Source organism: Bufo bufo, chromosome 6 (assembly GCF_905171765.1).
Source record: "Bufo bufo chromosome 6, aBufBuf1.1, whole genome shotgun sequence".
Classification (NCBI taxonomy): Eukaryota; Metazoa; Chordata; class Amphibia; order Anura; family Bufonidae; genus Bufo; species Bufo bufo.
Genome location: NC_053394.1, coordinates 160,454,903 through 160,480,091, shown reverse-complemented (window position 1 = coordinate 160,480,091; position 25,189 = coordinate 160,454,903). Strand labels below are relative to the sequence as shown.

Genomic DNA, 25,189 nt, shown 5'->3' with positions numbered 1-25,189 from the left:
TTCCAAAATGGGGTTACTTGTGGGGTAGTTATACTGCCCTGGCATTCTAGGGGCCCAAATGTGTGGTAAGGAGTTTGAAATCAAATTCTGTAAAAAATGACCTGTGAAATCCGAAAGGTGCTCTTTGGAATATGGGCCCCTTTGCCCACCTAGGCTGCAAAAAAGTGTCACACATCTGGTATCTCCGTACTCAGGAGAAGTTGCGGAATGTGTTTTGGGGTGTCATTTTACATATACCCATGCTGGGTGAGAGAAATATCTTGGCAAGACAACTTTTCCCATTTTTGTATACAAAGTTGGCATTTGACCAAGATATTTATCTCACCCAGCATGGGTATATGTAAAATGACACCCCAAAACACATTCCTCAACTTCTCCTGAATACAGAGATACCAGATGTGTGACACTTTTTTGCAGCCTAGGTGGGCAAAGGGGCCCATATTCCAAAGAGCACCTTTCGGATTTCACAGGTCATTTTTTACAGAATTTGATTTCAAACTCCTTACCACACATTTGGGCCCCTAGAATGCCAGGGCAGTATAACTACCCCACAAGTGACACCATTTTGGAAAGAAGAGACCCCAAGGTATTTCGTGATGGGCATAGTGAGTTCATAGAAGTTTTTATTTTTTGTCACAAGTTAGTGGAATGAGACTTTGTAAGAAAAATAAAAAAATAAAAAATCATTTTCCGCTAACTTGTGACAAAATAAAAAGTTCTATGAACTCACTATGCCCATCAGCGAATACCTTAGGGTGTCTACTTTCCGAAATGGGGTCATTTGTGGGGTGTTTGTACTGTCTGGGCATTGTAGAACCTCAGGAAACATGACATTTGCTCAGAAAGTCAGAGCTGCTTCAAAAAGCGGAAATTCACATTTTTGTACCATAGTTTGTAAACGCTATAACTTTTACCCAAAGCATTTTTTTTTTTACCCAAACATTTTTTTTTTTATCAAAGACATGTAGAACAATAAATTTAGAGCAAAATTTATATATGGATCTCGTTTTTTTTGCAAAATTTTACAACTGAAAGTGAAAAATGTCATTTTTTTGCAAAAATCGTTAAATTTAGATTAATAACAAAAAAAGTAAAAATGTCAGCAGCAATGAAATACCACCAAATGAAAGCTCTATTAGTGAGAAGAAAAGGAGGTAAAATTCATTTGGGTGGTAAGTTGCATGACCGAGCAATAAACGGTGAAAGTAGTGTCGGTCAGAAGTGTAAAAGTGGCCTGGTCTTTCAGGGTGTTTAAGCACTGGGGGCTGAGGTGGTTAAAGTGTATATTATAAAAATAAAGATGGGCACTCTAATATCCGGAACCACCGGGTAATGGATTTAATAAAAATGGCATCAATAACATAAATAATCACAATATCATAAAATACAAGTAGTAAATCCAATAACTAAAATAGGCCTACTAATACTAAAATATAATCAATCTAATACATATTAGATAGCCGCTGTAGACACGTAAAAATGAGGTAGATAGGGCTAATAGTAAGCTGCCAGTAAGACAAACTCCGATTGCAATGGTTGAATACGTCGGGTAAGTATTCAGTGAGCACCTGCAGATGCTAATCACCAAGTGATGTGTTTCACAAAAAAGTTTATAAACGTGACAAATCTTTCAGATGAAGTATAATCCAAACAAGTCCAAAGAAAAAGATGAATGTAAAAATAGAATACTGGTGATCACTTTTAAATCGTGCAAAGAGAAAAATCAATTTATACTGTGAAGTGTTACTGTGTTTCAAGTAGATGATAATCAAAGTGTATATACTACCCGTATTCAACAGGGGTTTTATAGTGGCAATTCCACAGCTATAGCAGATACCTCCGGATATAAATATTTGCTCCAATGATAGTCACTTTCCACGGTCAGCCGTGGATTTAAGCAAATACAAATAATTTAGCAGTCACTCCTGTTTGTAGTGGTACTCACGCTTGATGCTATAGTCCAGTCTGTAGCGTGGCTGCAAGAAAGGCTTACCTCGTGTATAGAATAAAGAGGTACCTTGCTGATATACCTGGACTCTATAGTCCGCTTTCACTATTAGTCGCGGTTGTCCAGAGCTGTCCGTAGTTCACAGGTCTCGCTCTGTTTGAATCATAGGCAGAGTCTCGGTTAGTCTGCAATGGGCGTTTCTCCCTGCTCCGGACAGCTGATTTAATTGTTCCAGCTGGTTTTCTGCTGTCCGTGAGTTACCATACTGTGGCCAGTAGATCTGGTATTTGTTCGATTGAAGCGCTTATCCTAGATAACAATCATCATATTGAAAATCTAGTTCTGCCGGTTTTCTGCCAGGATTAGTTTCTTATCCGTCCACGCCAGACGCGTTTCGAAGGTTAGGCTACCTTCTTCCTCAGTGGCTTTGATAAGAACTGCCTGGATATCCGGCTTTTATTCCTCTGGCTATCAGGAGAGTTCATTAACCCTACAATGGATCTTGTGGATCCAATAGTCTTTTAATCATATAGCTTTTTCACTCCGGTTCTTATACGGTTTTATTCTGCGATTTTATAGTAAATATAACTATCAAAAGAGCTCTAAATTAGTCCAAGATAAATCTTATAGGTCTGGTAGTTTTTCAGTCATATATCCTTTCATCACAGTCCCCATGCGTTATTTATAGGTGCGGTTTTTTGCTGCGGTTTTTTTGGGAAATTCATATATTCTTTCATGACCACACTTGCTTTAACTTGTCTCTAATATTTGCAGTAAGTTACTTTTATGGGAACTGGTTATATTCTCACATTAACTAACTTTATCTTCCAAAATACAAAATCACTTAGCGGCATCTAAAAAATTATACTATGAGTATATATATCAGTGGTCATGCATACAATAGACCCATATCATATTTTAGCATATCACTGGACAGTATGGGATCACTCATAAAGTTTCCATTGTATGCATGACCACTGATATATATACTCATAGTATAATTTTTTAGATGCCGCTAAGTGATTTTGTATTTTGGAAGATAAAGTTAGTTAATGTGAGAATATAACCAGTTCCCATAAAAGTAACTTACTGCAAATATTAGAGACAAGTTAAAGCAAGTGTGGTCATGAAAGAATATATGAATTTCCCAAAAAAACCGCAGCAAAAAACCGCACCTATAAATAACGCATGGGGACTGTGATGAAAGGATATATGACTGAAAAACTACCAGACCTATAAGATTTATCTTGGACTAATTTAGAGCTCTTTTGATAGTTATATTTACTATAAAATCGCAGAATAAAACCGTATAAGAACCGGAGTGAAAAAGCTATATGATTAAAAGACTATTGGATCCACAAGATCCATTGTAGGGTTAATGAACTCTCCTGATAGCCAGAGGAATAAAAGCCGGATATCCAGGCAGTTCTTATCAAAGCCACTGAGGAAGAAGGTAGCCTAACCTTCGAAACGCGTCTGGCGTGGACGGATAAGAAACTAATCCTGGCAGAAAACCGGCAGAACTAGATTTTCAATATGATGATTGTTATCTAGGATAAGCGCTTCAATCGAACAAATACCAGATCTACTGGCCACAGTATGGTAACTCACGGACAGCAGAAAACCAGCTGGAACAATTAAATCAGCTGTCCGGAGCAGGGAGAAACGCCCATTGCAGACTAACCGAGACTCTGCCTATGATTCAAACAGAGCGAGACCTGTGAACTATGGACAGCTCTGGACAACCGCGACTAATAGTGAAAGCGGACTATAAAGTCCAGGTATATCAGCAAGGTACCTCTTTATTCTATACACGAGGTAAGCCTTTCTTGCAGCCACGCTACAGACTGGACTATAGCATCAAGCGTGAGTACCACTACAAACAGGAGTGACTGCTAAATTATTTGTATTTGCTTAAATCCACGGCTGACCGTGGAAAGTGACTATCATTGGAGCAAATATTTATATCCGGAGGTATCTGCTATAGCTGTGGAATTGCCACTATAAAACCCCTGTTGAATACGGGTAGTATATACACTTTGATTATCATCTACTTGAAACACAGTAACACTTCACAATATAAATTGATTTTTCTCTTTGCACGATTTAAAAGTGATCACCAGTATTCTATTTTTACATTCATCTTTTTCTTTGGACTTGTTTGGATTATACTTCATCTGAAAGATTTGTCACGTTTATAAAAACTTTTTTTGTGAAACACATCACTTGGTGATTAGCATCTGCAGGTGCTCACTGAATACTTACCCGACGTATTCAACCATTGCAATCGGAGTTTGTCTTACTGGCAGCTTACTATTAGCCCTATCTACCTCATTTTTACGTGTCTACAGCGGCTATCTAATATGTATTAGATTGATTATATTTTAGTATTAGTAGGCCTATTTTAGTTATTGGATTTACTACTTGTATTTTATGATATTGTGATTATTTATGTTATTGATGCCATTTTTATTAAATCCATTACCCGGTGGTTCCAGATATTAGAGTGCCCATCTTTATTTTTATAATATTATTCGGTGCTTTGAGTGCGACATCAGATAGGTGCACCTGACCATCCCAAATCAGGAGGCAGAGCAGTCCTTTACCTTGGTTAAAGTGTATACACTATTATTTTCCCTTATAACATGGTTATAAAGGGAAAATAGCATTCTAATACAGAATGCTTACTAAAATGTGGATTAAGGGGGGGTTAAAAAAGTTAAAAAAATGAACTCCCCTCATCCAATTGATCGCGCAGCCGGCATAGTCTTCTTGCTTCTTTCAGGACCTACAAAAGGACCTATCTTCATTTAGCAGGACCTGCTCTTATGTGAAAGGTCCTGAAAGAAGCAAGAAGACTATGCCAGCTGCGCGATCAATTGGATGAGGGGAGCTAATTTTTTATTTTATTTTTTTTAACCCCCCTCAATCCACATTTTAGTAAGCACTCTGTATTAGAATGCTATTATTTTCCCTTTATAACCATGTTATAAGGGACTGCAAACAATAACCAACAGCAATTGCGTGCCTACTCGCGGTTTTCCCTGCAATGCACACACAACGCATCCGTAGCAAATCCAGGATGCCCGTGTGAAAGAGGCCTAACTCTTCTAGCAGAGGTCGTCGCTAGGAGAAAGACGATTACTCTTACCGGTAATTGGATTTTCCAATAGCCTCCACAACGGCACTCCAGGAGGGTGTCCCCGCCTCCCCAGGACAGGAAACAACGTAGAAGCTTAAGTTTAAAAGGCCCCCTCCCCTTACCGGCTTCAGTTAATGAGATAGGACTCGGTTAGTTAGTTGGTTCAAAACTGTATTGATACAATGACAAACATAAAATGAGTAACATAACATTCCACATAAATTATACCACTTGGGTAGGGAATCCAGTGCCGTTGTGGAGGCTATTGGAAAATCCAATTACCGGTAAGAGTAATCGTCTCTTTTCCCCGGCGCCTCCACAACGGCACTGCAGGAGGATTAATAGAGAAATGAACTCTAGGGTGGGACTACTGCAGATAAAACTTTTCTGCCATATGATAACTCATGATTTCTGAGTATATTTAATTTATAATGTTTAAAGAAAGTATTTGGATTTTTCCATGTAGCTGCTGTACATATTTGTTCTACTGAGGCCGAGGAGTTTTCCACCCATGAGGCCGACACAGCTCTGGTAGAGTGTGCTTTTATCCCCTCAGGAGGGGTTAAGTTCCTCTGTAGATAGCAAAATTCGATGGTGTTCCGGATCCATCTGGATATAGTGCTTTTGCTTGCTGCTGATCCTTTTGGTTGCCCTTGATATTGAAGGAGGAGATGGCCCGATTTCCTGAATGTCGCTGAGATTTCCAGGTACGTTAGTAGACATCTCCTGACATCCAGGTTATGGAATTTCCTTTCCAGGTCTGAGGTTGGATTCTCACAAAAGGATGGAAGTGACACCTCCTGTTGGCGGTGGAACCTTGAGGCCACTTTAGGTAGAAACATTGGGGTATGTTTAAGAATAATTCGGTCTTCTAGGACTGTAAGATAAGGTGCTTTACAGGAGAACGCCTGGATCTCACCTACTCTCTTGGCTGATGTTATGGCCAACAGAAAGGCAGTCTTTAAGGACAGAAGTTTAAGTGAGATCTCTTCCAACGGCTCAAAGGGGCCCTCCATTAGGACTTCTAGCACCAGGTTCAAATCCCATGGGGGAATGGTTGAATGAATGGGCATTTTCTGAATGCTCCTTTTATGAACCTCTTTATTAATGGAAGGTCTGCCAATTTTACATCAAGGAAGCTACTTAATGCTGAGACTTGTACTTTTATGGTGTTGGGTCTGAGGCCCTTATCCAGGCCTGCTTGTAAAAAGTCCAGTATGAGTGGAATATTTGTCTCCTGATTGTAGTATATTCTATCTCCTGCAAACTTTAGGAAGGTTTCCCAAGTTCTTATAGATTTGAGAGGTAGAGGCCTTTTTACTGCATAGTAAGGTAGAAATTACAGAATCTGATAGACCCCTTTGCTGTAAGTGGACCCGTTCACTTTCCATGCTGTTAAGTGAAGGTTTGCTACCTCTGGATGAAGTACCGGTCCCTGCCGTAGTAGCCCCAGATATGATGGGAGAGACCAGTATTGACCTGCCGACAGATTGTAGAGGGGAAACCAGGACCTTTTGGGCCAAAAGGGAGCGATAAATATTAGTTGTGCTTTCTCTTCTATTATTTTCATTAGCACTTTTAAAATTATGTTGTACAGGGGAAAAGCGTACAGGAGATCTTTTGGCCATGGACAGGACAGGGCGTCCACCATCAGTGGGTGGTCCCTGTTGGAAAGGGAACCGAATAACTCGAGTTGTCTGTTTCTCTGGCTTGCGAATAGATCTACTTTTGGTAGCCCCCATTTGAGTGTTATTTGCCTGAACATGTTGGGATCTAGAGACCACTCTCCCCCTTTTAGAACTTCTCTGCTGAGATAGTCTGCTATTTCGTTTTACTCTCCTTTTAAATGGACTGCTACCAGGGAATTTATATTTTTCTCTGCCCAGCTGAAAATTTCTCCTGTCAATTCCTGTAGCTTTTTGCTTCTGGTACCCCCTTGTCGGTTCAGGTAGGCTACGGTAGTAGCATTGTCTGACAGTATCTTTACATGACGGGTTTTTATGCCTGGAAGATGTGTTAGCGCCTCCCATACTGCCGACAGTTCTCTTACGTTTGAAGAGGCTGCTGACATCTCTGGACTCCAGGAGCCCTGGATTAGATGATTCCCTGTATGGGCACCCCAGCCTCGGCTGCTGGCGTCGGTAGTTATAATGATTTGGTTTATCGGTCGCCAAAAGACTCCTTTTTGGAGGTTCCTTTTTATTTTCCACCATAGGAGAGATATTTTTACTTTTAGCGGAATTTCTACCTTCCTGTTTAGAGAGCCTTGTTCTCCGTCCCAGGTTTCTAAGAGGAATTTTTGCAAGATTCTCGTGTGATGTTGTGCCCATCGTACTGCGGGAATAGTGGATGTTAGATGACCTAACAGACTCATGATGTCTCTTATGGTTACTTTTTTTGCTTCGCAAATATTGGAGACTTTTTGACCTAATATATATATATATATATATATATATCTATATATCTGTTTTTCTAGGAGGTAGGAAGGACATGAGATTGTGAGAGTCTAACAGTATCCCTAGAAACTTTTTTAGTTGACTGGGAACTAAGTCGGATTTTTGAATATTTATTAGCCAGCCTAGCTCGGTCAGTTTCTCCTGCACCAGCTGTAAATGATCCCGGAGAACCTGAAGAGATGAGCCCGCTATTAGGAGGTCGTCTAGGTATGGGACTACTAGGATACCTTGTCACTTCGGCCATGATTTTTGAGAAAATTCTTGGGGCGGATGATATCCCAAAGGGCAGGGCCTGAAACTGGAAGTGAAGCTCCCGATCTCCTAGAAGGAGGGCTATCCTGAGATATTTTTGGTAGGCTCTGTGTATGGGCACATGGTAGTATGCGTCCGCAAGGTCTATAGTTACCATGTAACAATCTTTGGGTAGGAGATTTACTGTGGATCTGATCGACTCCATTCTGAATTTTTTGTAGGTCATATGTTTGTTCAGTTTTTTTAAATTGATTATCAACCTGAAGGACTTGTTGGGCTTTTGGATAAGGAATATGGGGGAATAAAACCCCTGCCTCTCCTGACCTTCTGGGACTGGTACAATGACTTCTTTTTGTAAGAGAGATGATATCTCCGACTCTAAGGCTTGTTGGCTTTCTGTTTTTTTTACTGGCTTGTTGATGAAGAAATGCTCGGGGGGGGTATTGAATTCTAGCTTGTACCCCATGGATATGGTGTTTATAATCCAAGGGGCGGACGAGATCTTCTCCCAAGCTGAGGTAAACTTCCTTAACCTGCCCCCTACTTGATGCTTGGCGTCATTGACTGGCCTTAGAGGTGGACTCGGGGTTAAAAAGAAACACTCTACCTCTCCCCCTGGAGGATTGCCATCTATTAGTGTTTCCTCTTTTGGTCTGTTTTATTGCTCCTTTGGCTATGAAAGGACCGTCGTTGTTGGTAGAATTTTGATTCTGCTGGAAACCCTTTCTTTTTGTCAGATGCTTTTTCTAAAATGTCCTCCAGAACAGAACCAAAAAGCTTATCCCCCTCACACGGAATGGCGCATAGCCTACTTTTAGAGCTAGCGTCCCCCGTCCAAGATCTAAGCCACACAGCTCTTCTTGTGGAATTGGAGAGGGCCGCGGATCTAGCTGATAGTTTCACCAGATCCGCTGACGCGTCGGACAGAAAATTACATGCCTGCTTAAGGGTAGGAATTGAGGCTAGGATTTCTTCCCTAGAAGTCCCCACAGCCAGGTGTTCTTCCAACTGGTCTAGCCATATTGACAGGGATCTTGATGTGCAGGTAGCTGCTATACTGGGCCTGAGCATGGCTGTGTTTGTCTCCCAGGTACGTTTTAAAAGCCCCTCACTCTTTTTATCCATGGGGTCCTTGAGCAGGCCCATGTCCTCAAAGGGGAGACACGTCTTTTTGGTAATTCTGGCGACCGGCGCATCAGTTCTAGGTGTTTTATCTCATAGAACTGAATCCTCTTCCAGGAATGGGCATTTCCTCTTAAAGGAGACCGGTATTAAATTCTTTTTCTCCGGATCTTTCCATTCCTTTTTAATTAATGTTTTGATATTATTATGGATGGGAAAAACTTTCCTTTTTTTCCTCCCAGTCCCTGGAACATCTTGTCCTGCACGGACTGAGGCTCCTTGGTCTCTTCAATTTTCATTGTGGCCCTGATGGTCCTTAATAACCTCTCGGTCTCTTCTGGGCTACAGAGGGGTTTCCCCGATTCCTCCTCAGAGGATCCGGATTCCTCAAGAGACGCTACCTCTCCCTCTTCGGAGTCAGGCTCAGGCTGATGCGACCCCTGGGATTTTTGCGAGGTGGAGGGCTGAGGAGAGCATGGAGGGAGTCTAGCAACAATTGCTGAATTCACCTCCTCTTTAATCATACCCCGGATGGATTCCAGAAGAGAGGGCGATTCATCCGACACCATCTTGTCCGTACACTTAGGACATAGTGATTTTTTTGTTTTGGAGGGTAGGGATTTTTTACACACAGCACATCTCTTTTTAGACAAAGAGTCCCCAGATCTTCTGGTGCTGGTATTGTGGCCCTGAAAGGTAATTGAATCTATTTTAGGGCATGTCCGTAATAGCTACACTACCACCAGCACCACTAGTGAGGGAACGTGGGAAATCGTGTGTAATATTCCACCCCCCTCCTCCGGATTAAAACATAAGGGAAGGAGGCTTACCGGGCTCTGGGCGGCAGGATCCACAGGTTTGCGAGTCTCAGGAGCTTCCACGGGAGTCGACATGACAGCAAGTGAAGCAGGACGCCGACTCCTCGCTTCATATCCGCCAGTCCTCTGACGTCACCAGAAGTGACGCCGAGGACTGGCGAGCTCACTTCCGCCTGTGCGTGCGCATGCGCGCTTGATCCCTCGTTCCTTAACGAAGAGAAGGAACGGAGGCCCGTGGCTGCCTTCATAGACGGACTTACGCCTAAGGTGCAGGGCAGTCCGATACCCCCACCTCTGCACGGCCCTCCCAGACAGGGGAATCCTCCAGGCCGTGCACTTTACCCCCCGCCGTAGCAGGAGTGGCTTCCACACGATCCCGAGGACAGGAAACAACAAAACTGAAGCCGGTAAGGGGAGGGGGCCTTTTAAACTTAAGCTTCTACGTTGATTCCTGTCCTGGGGAGGCGGGGACACCCTCCTGGAGTGCCGTTGTGGAGGCGCCGGGGAAAAAGCCAGCTTTAGGGAGTGCATCTTAGGGGAAATGCTGTCTATTGGCGCAAAAGGATCTGACATCAGGGCTGAAAGAACCAAGTTTAAATCCCAAGGAGGGATCCTATTTCTGCAAACTGGGGATAACTTAGAAACTGCAGTGATGAATCCTTAGGACAGAAAACAGAACTGGAGGTGGAGAGGATGGTCCCTCTTTTAAAGGGTTTCTGTCACCTGAAAAATGGTATTAAGCTGGCTGACATTAGCGATGTGCTAATGTCAGCTGAACATACCTACACATACCTATATTAGAGCCATCTCACTGCCTGAAGCCATTGAGATTTTTTATAATATGCCAATTAGCCTCTAGGAGCGAGGGGGGGGGGGGCATTGCACCTGCTCCTAGAGGCTGTTTGCCCACCTCTTTTCACGTCCTTCTCTTGATTGACAGGGCCAATAGATACTCACACCAGGATGATCCACCATTTTCCGCAACACTAGTGCTTTACTCAGCAGTCTGAGATGTCAGTACTCAAGATACTTGCATTAACCCCTGCTGCAGTTACTTTACCTCCAAGGAGGTCACCCCCTGGTCCATCACTGGTTCTGTACACCCTTCCAGCATACAGTCACCACACATCAAGTTTACAGACTAGACCCTCATGCCACCTGTAGGTACAGTAGACTCCTGGTTGCCACTAGCTGTTATGGTGACATCCTTGTCATCAACCATGAACTCTAGGAGCACACATGAGCAGTCCCCTCATCTGAATTAAAGGCATTCTGTCACCACTAGTGAGCGTATACAATTTCTCATATGGCACTGTAGGTCTCCTTGAGGGCATTCTAACCAGAACAGTAGAGGCAATCTAAATTTATTTGTGCCCCTCAAAAACAGATTTCATAAATATGGCAATGAGCTTGTAAAAGAGTCCAAGGGGCGGAACTTATCGCTCATGGAGCCCGGCCGCACCCATTCTTAGAGAGCCCTGCTCCTTCCCTCATCTGCTATTCTTGATGTGCGGACATCACCCTGCCGCAACAGTAAAAAAATAATAATCTCGCGCATGCGCATCATCTAGTGCGTTTGCCTGTGCGCGCTGAATAACTCAATAACTGATCTGTGCAGTTTTTGCAGTTGTGTGTATGGAGCGATCTGCAAAATAAGGGCCTAATAGGGGATCTGAACCTGCGCTCCTCTAATCACTCATTCTGTTACTGTAAATCTGACAGGCAGTCTATTAGGGTGAGAGGAAACACTGAATGCAGCAGTATACCAGAGCTGGCATCCACAAGTGATGGAGCGGGCACAGACCCCGATCCCACGCCATCACCTGATCTACATTTTACCATTATACTTTGCCCATAAGGGGTTTCATCTTACCGCAGCTTTCTTCAGATCCCCCTTCTGCCAGTCATCAGACGTTACGACTTCCTCCTTCCATTGAGCTCCCTGGTCAGCCATGAGCATTCGCATAGCTTCACAACGACCTGACAAGGAAATCAAAGAGAAATAACTCACCCCAAACCCCTGCAGACCACAATGCAGTTCTCCCCCAAACGTTACAAAAATGATAGGATCCAGGAATTTAATATGGAAGGATCCGCATGGGATTATGATCATGGCAAGGTCATTAGGTGAGGTTTTGGCGGGAGATTTTCCTGCCGAAAGTGGTGGCTAAATTTAGCCAGTGTTACTGGGGGAGGTCAAGGATGGGGGATTGGCTAGTTAGGGCACCTATAGAGGATGGTTGCTGGGCAGATTAATTGTTGATGCCCAGCAACAGTTAGGGCATTGGATGTTGATTTATGGGGATGGGGTCTCTCTATGTATATATTGCGGTGGCTGTCAGTGATCCAGCTGTCAGCCAAACCGCAAGTCTGGAGCTGCACTCTGCCTGTCTGCCCCTGTGAGGATTCGCCTGCTTCCTGTGTTCCTGCCAGCCGTACCTGATGGATGATTTCATCGCTGCCCTGCGGAGGCGTGCTGTGGAGGAAGGAGCGTCTGCCTGGTTTGAAGCGTGCCTGTCGGACCTGTCGCCTGCCTTCCCGGAGTTGCCTGGAGCTGGAGGAGCCTCTTGCGGTGATGGACCGGAGCCTGTGGACCCTGCTGCTGTTTTGCCTGCGCTGCGCTCTTCTCAGCGTGAGAGGAGGCAGCGCACCCGTTTTTCACCTTCTCCATCTAGGTCCTCTGCTGAGCGGCGGCGGAGTCCAGACCCGGAAGTAGCGGCGCGGGCGTGATGTCACTTCGTGGTGCAGCAACCTTCTGTGTCCCCTGGGAACTTTGATGGGACTGATGGTTCCGGCGGTCATTTGCTTCCTGGGTGCCCTCTGGTGGACGTTCAAGGAATTTCTTCTTTTCGTCGCAGAAGTGGGAAGAGGTCCAGGACTCGCGGACAGCAGGTGCAGCGTCCAGCTCTGCGGCTCCACTCCGGTGTTGAGCCGCGGGCGGATGCGCGCCAGGAAGATACCCCTTTGCCACCAGGAGTGTCATCACTTTCCCCTCCTCGCAGGACTGAGGCTTCGCCTGATGGTGAGTGTCTTAGTGGCTTGGCTCCGGTACCTTACCTCCTTGTCCTCTGTCCTCTCAAGCTATGATTCCCGCTGTCCCTCTATCTGCCGTTCTGTCTGCCGTTGTGGATGATGTTACTTCTGCATGGCGGTCGGTCGGGCAGAGGGATGAGCAGAATTCTGACAGCGAAGGTTCCCTCCCTCTTCCGTTATTTTGTAAGCGGAAGGGGGTAGCGGAGACCTGTTACAAGGAGGCTCTCCCTTGAGATGTCCCCCTTAGGTTTTCATTTGCCTGTCTGTTAAGGAAAAAAATTTGGCGTAATGAATTTGTTGATATTTTATCTCTTTTGCCTGCGTCTAAGGATTTTGTCATTAAATTGGATAAGCGTGATGAGAAGACTGAGGAGGATCGGCGCCGTCCGATTCCTCGGTCATTCAACAATTGGTTGCAGGCGTATTGTATTTTTTGTAGTGTCATTGGGGAGAAATTTCCTCAAAAGTGTTCTGGATTATTTCAACATTTAGACAATGTTTTAGAAGCTTATAAAAGTTTTGGCGGTGTTGGATGGTTTTCTTATGAAGGTGTTAGGCAAAAATTGTCAGTATACCCTGGTATGCGTTGGGGGGCAAAGGATGTGGGTTTGTGGCTCAATTTGTTGGTGCCGCATCGCGCGTCCTTTTCCGCTCCTAGGCAGCAGCCGTCCTCAGTTTCTCAGCTGTCTGCTTTGAGGAAGGGCACTTGCTTTGAGTTCAGTGAGTCGCAGTGTCGATGGCCTTCCTCATGCAGATATCGGCATGAGTGTACATTTTGCCGAGGCAGCCACCCCATGGTGCGTTGCTTCAAGAAAGCAAATCTGCCCTCTCGGCCATCCGCAAGGGAATATGTTTCAAAGAGCCTGGACGCCAGTAAGGGTAGCGAGCATGGGTCCGTGGTTAGAGCAGTATCCAAATCGCATGATGGCGGAGTTACTTCTTAAGGGTTTTTCTGTAGGTTTTATTTTGCCTTCATTTTCAGGTTCTGGTTGTGAATGGGTTAATAACCCATCTTCAGTTAACCATTTCTCATCTGTGGTGCATGCGAAATTGATGAAGGAGCTGGAGGCGGATAGGATTTCAGGTCCTTTCTCTTCCCCTCCTTTTGTTAATTTCTGTCTCTCACCATTGGGTATTGTACCTAAGAAGGAACCGAATGCCTTTCGCTTGATTCATCATTTATCTTTCCCTTATGGGGCATCTTTAAATGATGAGATCGATAAGGCCTTGTGTTCCGTTAAGTATGCAACCTTTGACGCTGCAGTGAATATGGTTCGCTCGTTCGGTCAGGGCGCTTTAATGGCGAAGGCTGACATTCAGTCAGCTTTTCGCTTATTACCTGCTCACCCGTCTTGTTTTAATTCTCTGGGTTTTCAGTTTCAGGGTTTGTTTTATTTTGATAGATGTTTACCTATGGGTTGTTCTGTGTCTTGTTTTTATTTTGAAGCTTTTTCCTCTTTTATTGAATGGGTTGTGTCTGTTCGGTGCATGAAAGGCGCTGTGACGCATTATTTAGATGATTTTTTGTCCAGGTCCAGTTGATTCCCCAGTTTGTTCTGATTTGTTGGGTTCATTTTTTCAGGTTTGTTCTGAGTTTGGTGTGCCTTTGTCTGCGGAGAAGACTGTTTATCCTGTTAATTGTTTAGAGTATTTAGGTATTACTATTGATTCAGCGAAGGGTGAGTTTCGTCTTCCCCAGGAGAAGGTATTTAGAATTTGTTCTGCGATTTCAGATCTGTTGAGTAGGAGGAAAGCTACGGTTAAGGAGATTCAGTCATTATTGGGTCTTTTGGCTTTCGCATCTAGAGTCATGCCGATGGGTCGGGTTTTTTGTCGTCGGCTAGCGGCTTTAATTGCAGGCATTCGGAATCCGGTTTTTCATGTTCGGTTGTGTAGGGATAGTAAGGATGATTTGGTAATTTGGTTGGAATTTTTTAGGAATTATAATGGTCGTTCTTTTTGGCAGGATCAGTTTGTGTTTGCCCCCTCTTTGAAGCTATTCACAGATGCAGCGGGGGCCTCTGGTTTTGGGGCCTTCTGGAATAGGCACTGGTGCGCGGCTGCTTGGCATTCATCTTGGGTGGATAATGGGGTAACAAAGAATATAGTGGTTTTGGAATTGTTCCCCGTTATTGCGGCTCTAGTTTTATGGGGTAGGTTTTTTGCTAATAAAAGGATCTTTCTACACAGATAATAAGGGGGTGTTTGCGGTTAATTGCTTGTCCTCAAAGTGTCCGTTAGTGGTAAAGCTGTTACGCCATTTAGTTTTGCTTTGTTTGCAGTTGAATATTTGGATAAAGGCGCGCCATATTCCAGGTATAGATAATTCTATTGCTGATGCTTTGTCTCGGTTTCAGAGATTTCGCTCATTGGCGGCGGGGACCGATTTGGAAGGGGAAGTGTGCCCTCCACATCTGTGGAATCTGATCTGGTCCTAGGGATGTCGTATCTTCAGTCGTCAGTAGCCCCAGCGACGTGGTCAGAATATGTCCGTTCGTGGAGTCGTTGGTGTCGTTTTGTGGAAGGTAGAGGTGGGTCTCCCTTTGTGAGTAATGAGGTTTCAGCGTTAGCATTTTGTCTGTCTCTCTTTAGGATTAGGTTAGCTCATGCGACGGTAGTTAGAATCTTGTCCGGTGTTTCATTTTTTCTTAGGATTCTGGGGGTTCCTTTAATGGAATTTTTTATGGTGAAGCAGATGTTGAAGGGTTATAAGAGGTAATTGTTCTTCGGACAGCAGGTGTCCTATCTCCCATGATTTATTGGTTGCTTTGTGTGAAGCTACAGCTGTGGTTTGTATCAGTGATTATGAGTCTCTGCTTTTTTCTACTGTACAGTATTTTTGTGCATGTTTTTTGGGGCTTTCAGGATAAGCGAGCTGTTGCCAAAGAGCGGCAGGTCTGGCTTAGGGTTGTTGCTAGCTAATGTGCACGTTCATGCTAACAATGTTTTATTTTTCCTTCCTACTACTAAGACGGATCAGTCTGGACAAGGTTCTTGGATTCGGGTGGGTAGGGTCAGGTGATCTCTGCCCGGTTAGTATGCTATTGCGTTTTTGGGAGTGCAGACCAGTCGGTGGTTCTTTGTTTTTTGTTCATCAGGATTTTTCCCCTTTAAACACAGTACCAGTTTCGGAGGGTTTTGTGTAAATGTCTTACTGTATTGGGTTTGGAAGATTTTCGGTTTACATCACATTCCTTTAGGATCGGGGCCGCATCCACAGCAGCTCAATTCGGTTTGGGCACTTCTGTGATTAAGAGGATTGGGAGATGGTCCTCCAATCGCTTTAAGATGTATGTTCGTCCGTTTCCCGATGCCCTCTAATGTTTGTCTTCTCAGGTTTCCAAGGCATCACCGTATGGATCGTCGGCCATTCTTTCGTTCACTGGGCCCAGCGAAGTGCTTCAGGAAGGTCGTACGGTGATAACTTGTCTTGGTCTACAGATGATGTTAGAGTCCATTGGAATGGTGTCAGAGGACTGCGCTGGGAGGGTATTATTGATGTAATTTTGGAAATGTGTTCGTTGTATCCGGACCCTGATATTATTCTTCATGCTGGTGGCAATGACGTGGGGAAGCTGGGGACCATGGAGTTAGCTTTCAGCATGAAGCGTACTTTGGTTCGGATGCAGCGTTTGTTTCCGGTGTCACGTTTAGTTTTTTCAGAGATGGTTCCGCGGCTAGTATGGCTGTCTTGTGCAAATCTGAAATATCTGGACAGGATTAGGATTCGCATCAACAGAGTCATGGCAAAATTTATGCCCTTGGTTTGGGGTTTCTCTTATCGACACGTGGACTTGGAGGGAGGTTTGCCCGGCCTGTATTTCTCTGATGGTGTTCATCTATCGGCCATTGGTCTTGACATTTTTAATTTGGGCTTTCAGGCTATGATAGAAGCAGCTATGGGTGGGGGGGGGGGGCCCATGCCTCCTGCTTAGTCGGTCTGGTCCGGTGGGTAAAGTCGCTCACTGGAATGGTGAGCGGACTAGTTATTTAGGTATTTAGGCCGAGCTTATGGCTGGTCTAAACTATGGTATTAAGCTGGATGGTCCGAGCTTATGGCTGGACCGTTATGTGGTTATAAAGGTTATATTGGTACATGGTTTAATGTTTATTTTGTTTAAGCTGTTCTTTAATAAAGCTGGTAGTGGCCAAAATCTTCCACCATATAAGGTGTCCATGTGTCTTATTTATTTCAGTTGTATTGATAAGGTGATTGGATGCGGGTTTTGTATGATCTATAATCCCATGATAGGATCCTGGAATTTAATATGGAAGGATCCGCATGGGATTATGATCATGGCAAGGTCATTAGGTGAGGTTTTGGCTGGAGATTTTCCTGCCGAAAGCGGTGGCCAGGGTGGCTAAATTTAGCCAGTGTTACTGGGGGAGGTCAAGGATGGGGGATTGGCTAGTTAGGGCACCTATAGAGGATGGTTGCTGGGCAGATTAATTGTTGATGCCCAGCAACAGTTAGGGCATTGGATGTTGATTTATGGGGATGGGGTCTCTCTATGTATATATTGCGGTGGCTGTCAGTGATCCAGCTGTCAGCCAAACCGCAAGTCTGGAGCTGCACCCGCCCGCCCAATTTTTTTTTTTTATATCGTCACGACTGCTTTATTAGAAGGAGGGGTAAAGTCGCTCACTGGAATGGTGAGCGGACTAGTTATTTGGGTATTTAGGCCGAGCTTATGGCTGGTCTAAACTATGGTATTAAGCTGGATGGTCCGAGCTTATGGCTGGACCGTTGTGGTTATAAAGGTTATATTGGTACATGGTTTAATGTTAATTTGGTTTAAGCTGTTCTTTAATAAAGCTGGTCGTGGCCAAAATCTTCCACCATATAAGGTGTCCACGTGTCTTATTTATTTATTTATTTCAGTTGTATTGATAAGGTGATTGGATGCGGGTTTTGTATGATCTATAATCCCATGAAAATCCAGTCATCTTCTATTATAGCCTCTTCCTTACAGCAGCCCGATATCCTGACTAGGGCCAAGCTGCAGTACCAGACACACGCGTTTGGATGTCGCTCTGAGGAATTCTGCCCCTTTCACACCAGCGGATGCCGCGCGGGTAATCTGCTGTGTGGAAGACCGCCAAGCCCCGCTCCGGACAGCAGAGACACGGAGCAGTAACATGATTGATAATGCTCCGTGTCTGACCTTTTTACTACAGAATCACGGTGACAACTTTATCTTACCGTCATTCTGTAGTAAAAAGATCAGAGGGGCACGGAGCATTATCAATCATGTTACTGCTCCGTGTCTGCTGTCCAGTGCGGGGCTTGGCGGTCTTGCACACAGCGGATTACCCGCACGGCATACGCTCGTGAGAAACAGCCCTTGTAGGTGCAGCTGACCGTAGTAGACCATCAATGTAAAAATGCTTTAAATGGTTTGGTTCTAAGAAAGAAAACCTCTACTTACCTCTGACATTAAAATAAATGATGGTGTATTCAGGCACTAAAGAGCGAGAAGAGAGACAGGCGGTATTAATTGGTGGTAATGCTACATGACTTCTGTATATGCCGGTTGTTACAAGTTATCCCTAAGGGGTCATGCACACAGCCGTTGTAGTTTTCGCGGTCCGCAAAACACGGATACCGGCCGTGTGTGTTCTGCATTTTGCAAAACGCAACATCCAGCCCATAATATAATTTGTCTGTTTTATGGACAAGGATAGGACATGTTCTATCTTTTTTTTAGGATGCCACACTCATACGTGGCAGTGCCGATGGCTGACTGAGGGAGTCCCCTTCCTCTGAAACCACTTAGACGCTGTGGTTGCCATCAACTAGCATCTAAAGGGTTAAACTGCCGGGATCAGCGCTTCCACCATTCGGGCGGGACTCCCGCTCTCCACTGTCCAGGAGACCCATGCAGCACTTACATCTTAAAGGGTTTCTACCACCACATTTTGACCTAATCAGCTGTCAGACACTAGCGATCTGCTAGTGTCTGCTCTACCTAACCATGCTATTGTAATTCCTTTCTGTGCAGCGGTTACCCTAAAAAACGTAGTTTTATTGCTATGCTGATGAGCCTCTAGGTGCTATGGGGGCATCTTTTCAGCACCTAGAGGCTCCGTCCACTCACTATTTCCGCCGCCCAGCGCGCTCCAGCCCCTCTCCTCTAGATTGACAGACTACTTCTCTGCATCTCGGCCGAATTCTCGCGCCTGCGCCGTGTGCTTCTGTATTCGGCGCAAGTGCAGTGAAGATGCCGGCGCAGGGAGACAGTCACTGTGCCTGCGCCGAATACAGAAGCACACAGCGCAGGCGCGAGAATTCGGCCGAGATGCAGAGAAGTAGTCTGTCAATCTAGAGGAGCAGGCTGGAGCGCGCTGGGCGGCGGAAATAGTGAGTGGACGGAGCCTCTAGGTGCTGAAAAGACGCCCCCATAGCACCTAGAGGCTCATTAGCATAGCAATAAAACTACGTTTTTTAGGGTAACCGCTGCACAGAAAGGAATTACAATAGCATGGTTAGGTAGAGCAGACACTAGCAGATCGCTAGTGTCTGACAGCTAATTAGGTCAAAATGTGGTGGTAGAAACCCTTTAATGACCGCTGTAAAAAGGCGTATCGGCGGTAAGGCAGTTTCCTAATGTTTTTTGCACCCTTGGCAGTTCTGAAATGGCAGCTTTCACTGGGTTTAACGTTTTCCCATAATAAAACATATGACTTTCATAAGCAAGTCTGGCAGCTGTCTAAAGTTAACCACTTCACTGCCAAAGCGCTGATACTGCAGGGAGCAGGTGTGTAGGAGAAGCAGCCAAGATGGAGAACAGCCATTGTGAGGGAGACATCCATGGAGAACAGCGTGCGGTGATTTGCCAGAAGCTCTGTTACCCCCTCTGCACAGACCATGAGCAAAAGCGTGAGCGCCATCTAGTGGCTGCTGACATGTAGCTTCCTTGTCGGATGCACTGTACAAGCAAGTACTGGGGGACTTTAGGAGTACAACTGGAAACCATATGACTTCTATTGAATGCAATTTAACCCCTTAAAGGGGTTGCCTAAAAATCTCGGACAACCCCTACAAGGTCTTTAAAAAAAATAAAAAAATTATATTAACCCCTTACTCCAGCGCCATTCTCTGTGCCACTTCTCTGGTACTCCCACTGCATGTCACCGAGTACCAGGATGTGCCTGGATCCAGTCACTGTCCTCAGCTGTAGACCACCAAGGACAATGATTGGCCAGACGGTCAGGTACAGCAGCAAAGCGCGCTGAAGTAACGGGTGAGACATTATATGGTTTTTAGGTCATGCCTGCTGATGTTAGGAGCGTACATCCCAGCACCACACAGCAGGAGACCAGAAGACCCCCGTTACATCACAGTATTAGGCCCCATGCACACAGCCGTATCCAGAGGCATCCTGCCTTCAACCTACGTCCCACCATATGCCTATTTTCCCACAAAACTGAAAATCGGACGTTCTATTTTTTGCAGGCCATGGAATGGACATATTGTTGTGGACAGTGCACCGTCCCCATTGAAATAAATAGTTCTGCATCTGATTGTCAAAAAAATGTGGACCTAAACAGGTCTGCTGCCCAGAGACTGTCGTCCAACTTTCCAGTGCCAACTACAGTCCATAGGAGGGCACAGAGCTGCGTGCTCCTCAAAGCATTCCTAAGGCCTCATGCACACAACCGTTTCTGTCCGCAGCGAGCAGCAGTTTTTGCAGCTTGGATGCAGAACAATTCACTTCAATAGGGCAGCAAAAGATGCTGACAGCACTGCGTGTGCTGTCCGCTAGGGGTGGGTGATATGGCCTAAACTCCATATTGCTATATAATTTTAAGCATGTGCAATATGCGATATATATCGCAATATATTGTTTTCTATATGGGGGGGGGGGTGTTTAAACTATTATTTAATCACCATTAGCTTCCTTAAGGGCTAGAACCCTTGTCATATTCACCCTAATAGAGCTCTATTAGGGTGAATAGGACTTTACACTCCCTGCTGCCCTGTGCTTTGTGCACACAACAGCAGGGAGCTGACCATGGCAGCCAGCCTCTCATGTGTCCCCCAGCCTCTCCCTCTTATCAGCCCCCTCTGGTAACTCAAACCCCCCTTCCCTCCCCAGTATTAATAATTGGTGGCAATGACCACAGGGTCCCCCCCCTCCCCCGATCATTGGTGGCAGTGGGCAGTTCCGATCGGAGTCCCAGCAGTGTAATGCCGGAGATCCGATCGGTTACCATGGCAGCCAGGAGTCACGCTACTGAAGTCCTGGCTGCGATGGTATGTTAGTGAGCAGCATTATACTCACGAGCGCCGTGGCCGCTCCTTCTCATAGGTCTGTACGGCGCATTGCTAATGCTATAAGCATTAGCAATGCGCCGCACAGACAGAAGGAGTGACCGGCGGCCACGGCGCACGTGAGTATAATGCTGCTCACTAACATACCATGGCAGCCAGGACTTCAGTAGCGTGACTCCTGGCTGCCATGGTAACCGATCGGATCCCCAGCATTACACTGCTGGGACTCCGATCGGAACTGCCCACTGCCACCAATGATAGGGAGGGGGGGACCCTGTGGGATATGGCCAGCACATTCATTGGTGGCGCAGTGGCCACAGTCCCTCCCCTCTTCCTCCTACTCTGTTCTCATTGGTGGTCAGCAGCAGCCACTCACAGTAGGGAGAGAGGGAGAGAGGGAGAGAGGGAGAGAGGGAGAGAGGGACTCACTCCCCCCCCCCCCCCTTCTCCACTGTGCCGGCTCAGGAGAACATGGTGCACGCGGAGAGCGCGATATCACGGTCCAGCGATATAGGTAATATGCACAAAATCCATATCGTGGCACAAATGTATATCGCATATCGCCTACCCCTACTGTCCGCATCTCCGTTCCGTGGTCCGCAAAAAATAAATAAAAATTGTATATAACCGGTCCTATTCTTATCAGTTTTGCAGACAAGAATAGGAAGTTATATTAATGGCTGTCCGTGCCATTCGACAAATTGTGGAACGCACAGACGCCATCCGTGTTTTGTGGACCGCAAAACACACAACGGTCATGTGCACGTAACCTAAGGAAGCTCTACATAAAACTACAAATAAAGCCATCATATAGCCCCAGCCATTGGCCTAGCAGGGCTGAGTGAGCGCAGGGGTCTCATACTACACAGCCATATGGGGGATATATTCTCCCGAGGAAGCATTTTCCCTCCTATGGTTCCCATTGTGAATGGCACAGCACCCTCTGGACTGCCCACCATGACACATGCCTGGAGCACAGCGCCCCCTCTAGGTTACATCTGTGTAATGGAGGGCTGGGATCCCAGCACAAGTGGCTGCTATAGGCGTCACACCCACTTAAAGGGGAACTCCTGCAGTGGTAAAACAAACTCCAGGAGCTGATGCCGGTGACCACTGTATACACAGCTCATCCTGTACAGCAATGCAAAGTCACCCATGGAAAACGGGACGCAGAAAACTACTGCACTTATCCTTAGTTTCTAGTCCATAAAAGTGTAGGGAGTCTACAGCAGACATCTTCCACTTCCCTCTGATAAGCCGTAAACACCCAGACTCAGCGATAAGAGCCTAGCAGGGCCTATCGTGCAATGCAAGCGCTGAGGCGTCTTACTGTTGTCTTGCGGTGAAATCCTCAGGCACAGGAGTCACAGCCGAAGAACTGCAGCCAGGTGAGGCGGAGGCTTTATAGGCGGCGGAGGGGGCGGAGCTGAAGGCGGAAGCAGACTGCGCCTGCGCGGCGGATCCTGTCAGTCACGGCGGCAGCCTCAGGCTCGGCTCCTCCCACTGCAGGAGGGCAACCAGGCTGTGCTGCCCACCTAGTAAGAGCAAGCCAGGGCGGGGCAGTGGTCTGTGCCCCCCTGCAGCCGCCATCAATCATGCAACAAGGTCTTGCTTACATGAGACAGTTTTGTCGCGTTTTCTTTTTTAATACAAAATCACTGCGTTTTTTTTCTGCTGTTTAAACTATTCAAAAAATTGTGACAAAAACTCTTTAAATACGGCTCATGTGAATACACTACATAGCTATGGGCCATTAAAGGGGTATTCTGCTTGCTAGAAGTTATCCCCTATCCACAGGCTGGGGCATAACTATCAGATCGGTGGGGGTCCTACTGCTGGGGACCCCGTATCTCCTGCAGCCCCCCTGAAATTAAGGAAGTGGCCGGTCACACATGCTGGTGGCGGCTCCATTCACTTCTATGGTAGTTCCGGAGATAGCCGGTACAGCGCTCCACTGTCTCCGGAATTCCCATAGAGATGAATGGATAATGTCTAACAACTGGAATACCCCATTTAACCCTTTTGAGGAACGCAAGTGTGAAAGTAGCCTTTGACAGAGAGGTTTTTGTTTTTTTCCAACAGTCTTACCTTTTTTTATTTTTTCGGCAGCATAGACGTATTAGGCCTTTTTTACATGAGCGAGTTTTCCGTCCGGATGTAATGTCTGCATACCTCCCAACTTTAGAAAATTGTAAAGAGGGACAACGTGTGCATCGCGTGTAGCGCTCCGCTGCAATTTGTTTCATACCAGGCCACGCCTCTAACTCTGCCCAAAGCATAACTATACACACCCATTCCCCATGTGCTCCCTAATAGTAGTTATGCCAAGATATGTGCCCCCTTCACAGTAGATATGCCAAGATGTGCCACCTCAGAGTAGTTATGCCCAAATATTCCCCCTCAGAGTAGTTATGCCCAGCGGTGCCCCCTTCATAGTAGTTATGTCAACGTGTGCCCCCTTAACAGGAGGTAAGAAAATCTAACAGTAAATACTCACCTGGTTCCTCCGATGATCACAGCTCAGCTGCAGGCGCTCCCCAGTAGGATACTGTCACACATTGCACTTGCTGTGTAGGAGCAGGGGCACAGAGGGTGATTCCTCCGCTCCTCCTACACAGCCAGTAGCGAGATGTGTAATACCTTCCCTCCAGTTCTACTGTTAAATAGGTTGTCCTCTTTATACTACTGATGATCTATCCTCCGGATAGGTCATCAATGTCAGATCAGCCGTGGTCCTCCGACACCCCCGACGATCAGCTATTTGAAGAGAGGGCAGCGCTCATATGAGAGCTGCCCTCTCTGATCTGTTCACCTGCTCACCGTAGGATTTGCAGTGATGAGCAGGTAAACAGATCAGAGAAGGCAGCACTCATACAAAAAAAAAAAAAGCGGACAACCCCTTTAACTCCTTAAGAAACTGGTTCATTTTCGCCGTATTTAAAACTTAAGCAAATAAAAAAAGTATATATATGAGGTATTGCCGCGTCCGTAAGAACTTGCTCAATAAAAACATCACATGATCTAATCCCTGAGGTGAACACCGTAAATTTTTTAAAAATAAATATGGTGTAAAAAAAGCCATTTTTTGTCACCTTACATCACAAAAAGTGTAATAGCAAGCGATAAAAAAGTCATACGCACCCCAAAATAGTGCCAATCAAACCGTCATCTCACCCTGCAAAACATCATACCCTACCTAAGATAATCACCCAAAAACTGAAAAAACTAGGGCTCTCAGACTATGGAGACACTAAAACATGATTTTTTTTTTTTCAAAAATGAAATCATTGTGTAAAACTTACATAAATAAAAAAATGTAGACATATTAGGTATCGCTGCGTCCGTAATAAAAAAATAAAAACGGTGAAAAAAAAGCCATTTTTTGTCACCTTACATCACAAAAAGTGTAATAGCAAGCGATAAAAAAAGTCATACGCACCCCAAAATAGTGCCAATCAAACCGTCATCTCACCCTGCAAAACATCATACCCTACCTAAGATTATCACCCAAAAACTGAAAAAACTATGGCTCTCAGACTATGGAGACACTAAAACATGATTTAAAAAAAAAAAAAATGAAATCATTGTGTAAAACTTACATAAATAAAAAAATGTAGACATATTAGGTATCGCCGCGTCCGTAATAAAAAAATAAAAACGGTGAAAAAAAGCCATTTTTTGTCACCTTACATCACAAAAAGTGTGATAGCAAGCGATCAAAAAGTCATATGCACCCCAAAATAGTGCCAATCAAACCATAATCTCATCCCGAATAAAATGAGCCCCTACACAAGACAGTCGCCCAAAAAATAAATAAAACTATGGCTTTCAAAATGGGGAGACACTAAAGAATCATTATTTTTTTTTTTATGCTTTGTTATGTAAAACTGAAACAAATAACCAAAAAAAGTAGTGATATTTGGTATTGTCGCGTCCGTGACAACCTGCTCTATAGAAATACCGCATGATCTAACCTGTCAGATGAATGTTGTAAATAAAATAAAAACGGTGCCAAATCAGCTATTTCTTGTTACCTTGCCTCACAAAAAGTGTAATATAGAGCAACCAAAAATCTTGTTACCTTGCCTCACAGCCTCTCCGAGAGGTGTACAGGGAGTGCAGAATTATTAGGCAAGTTGTATT

At 45.2% G+C, this 25,189-nt stretch overlaps 1 protein-coding gene across 1 annotated transcript in view; it reads right to left on the bottom strand.

The window, feature by feature from the left end:
• The window catches only part of LOC121004914 (glutathione S-transferase P 1-like), a 30,599-nt gene extending 8,127 nt beyond the window's left edge, over window positions 1–22,472 (bottom strand). Inside the window, exons 1-3 of the mRNA XM_040437343.1 lie at window positions 22,377–22,472; window positions 18,201–18,236; window positions 11,612–11,718 (exon numbers count right to left, since the gene is read on the bottom strand). Of these exons, the coding sequence (XP_040293277.1) occupies window positions 11,612–11,718; window positions 18,201–18,236; window position 22,377 (144 nt within the window). The 5' untranslated portion in view covers window positions 22,378–22,472. The remainder of the gene's footprint in view (window positions 1–11,611; window positions 11,719–18,200; window positions 18,237–22,376) is intronic.
• Between the last annotated feature and the right edge of the window lie 2,717 nt (window positions 22,473–25,189).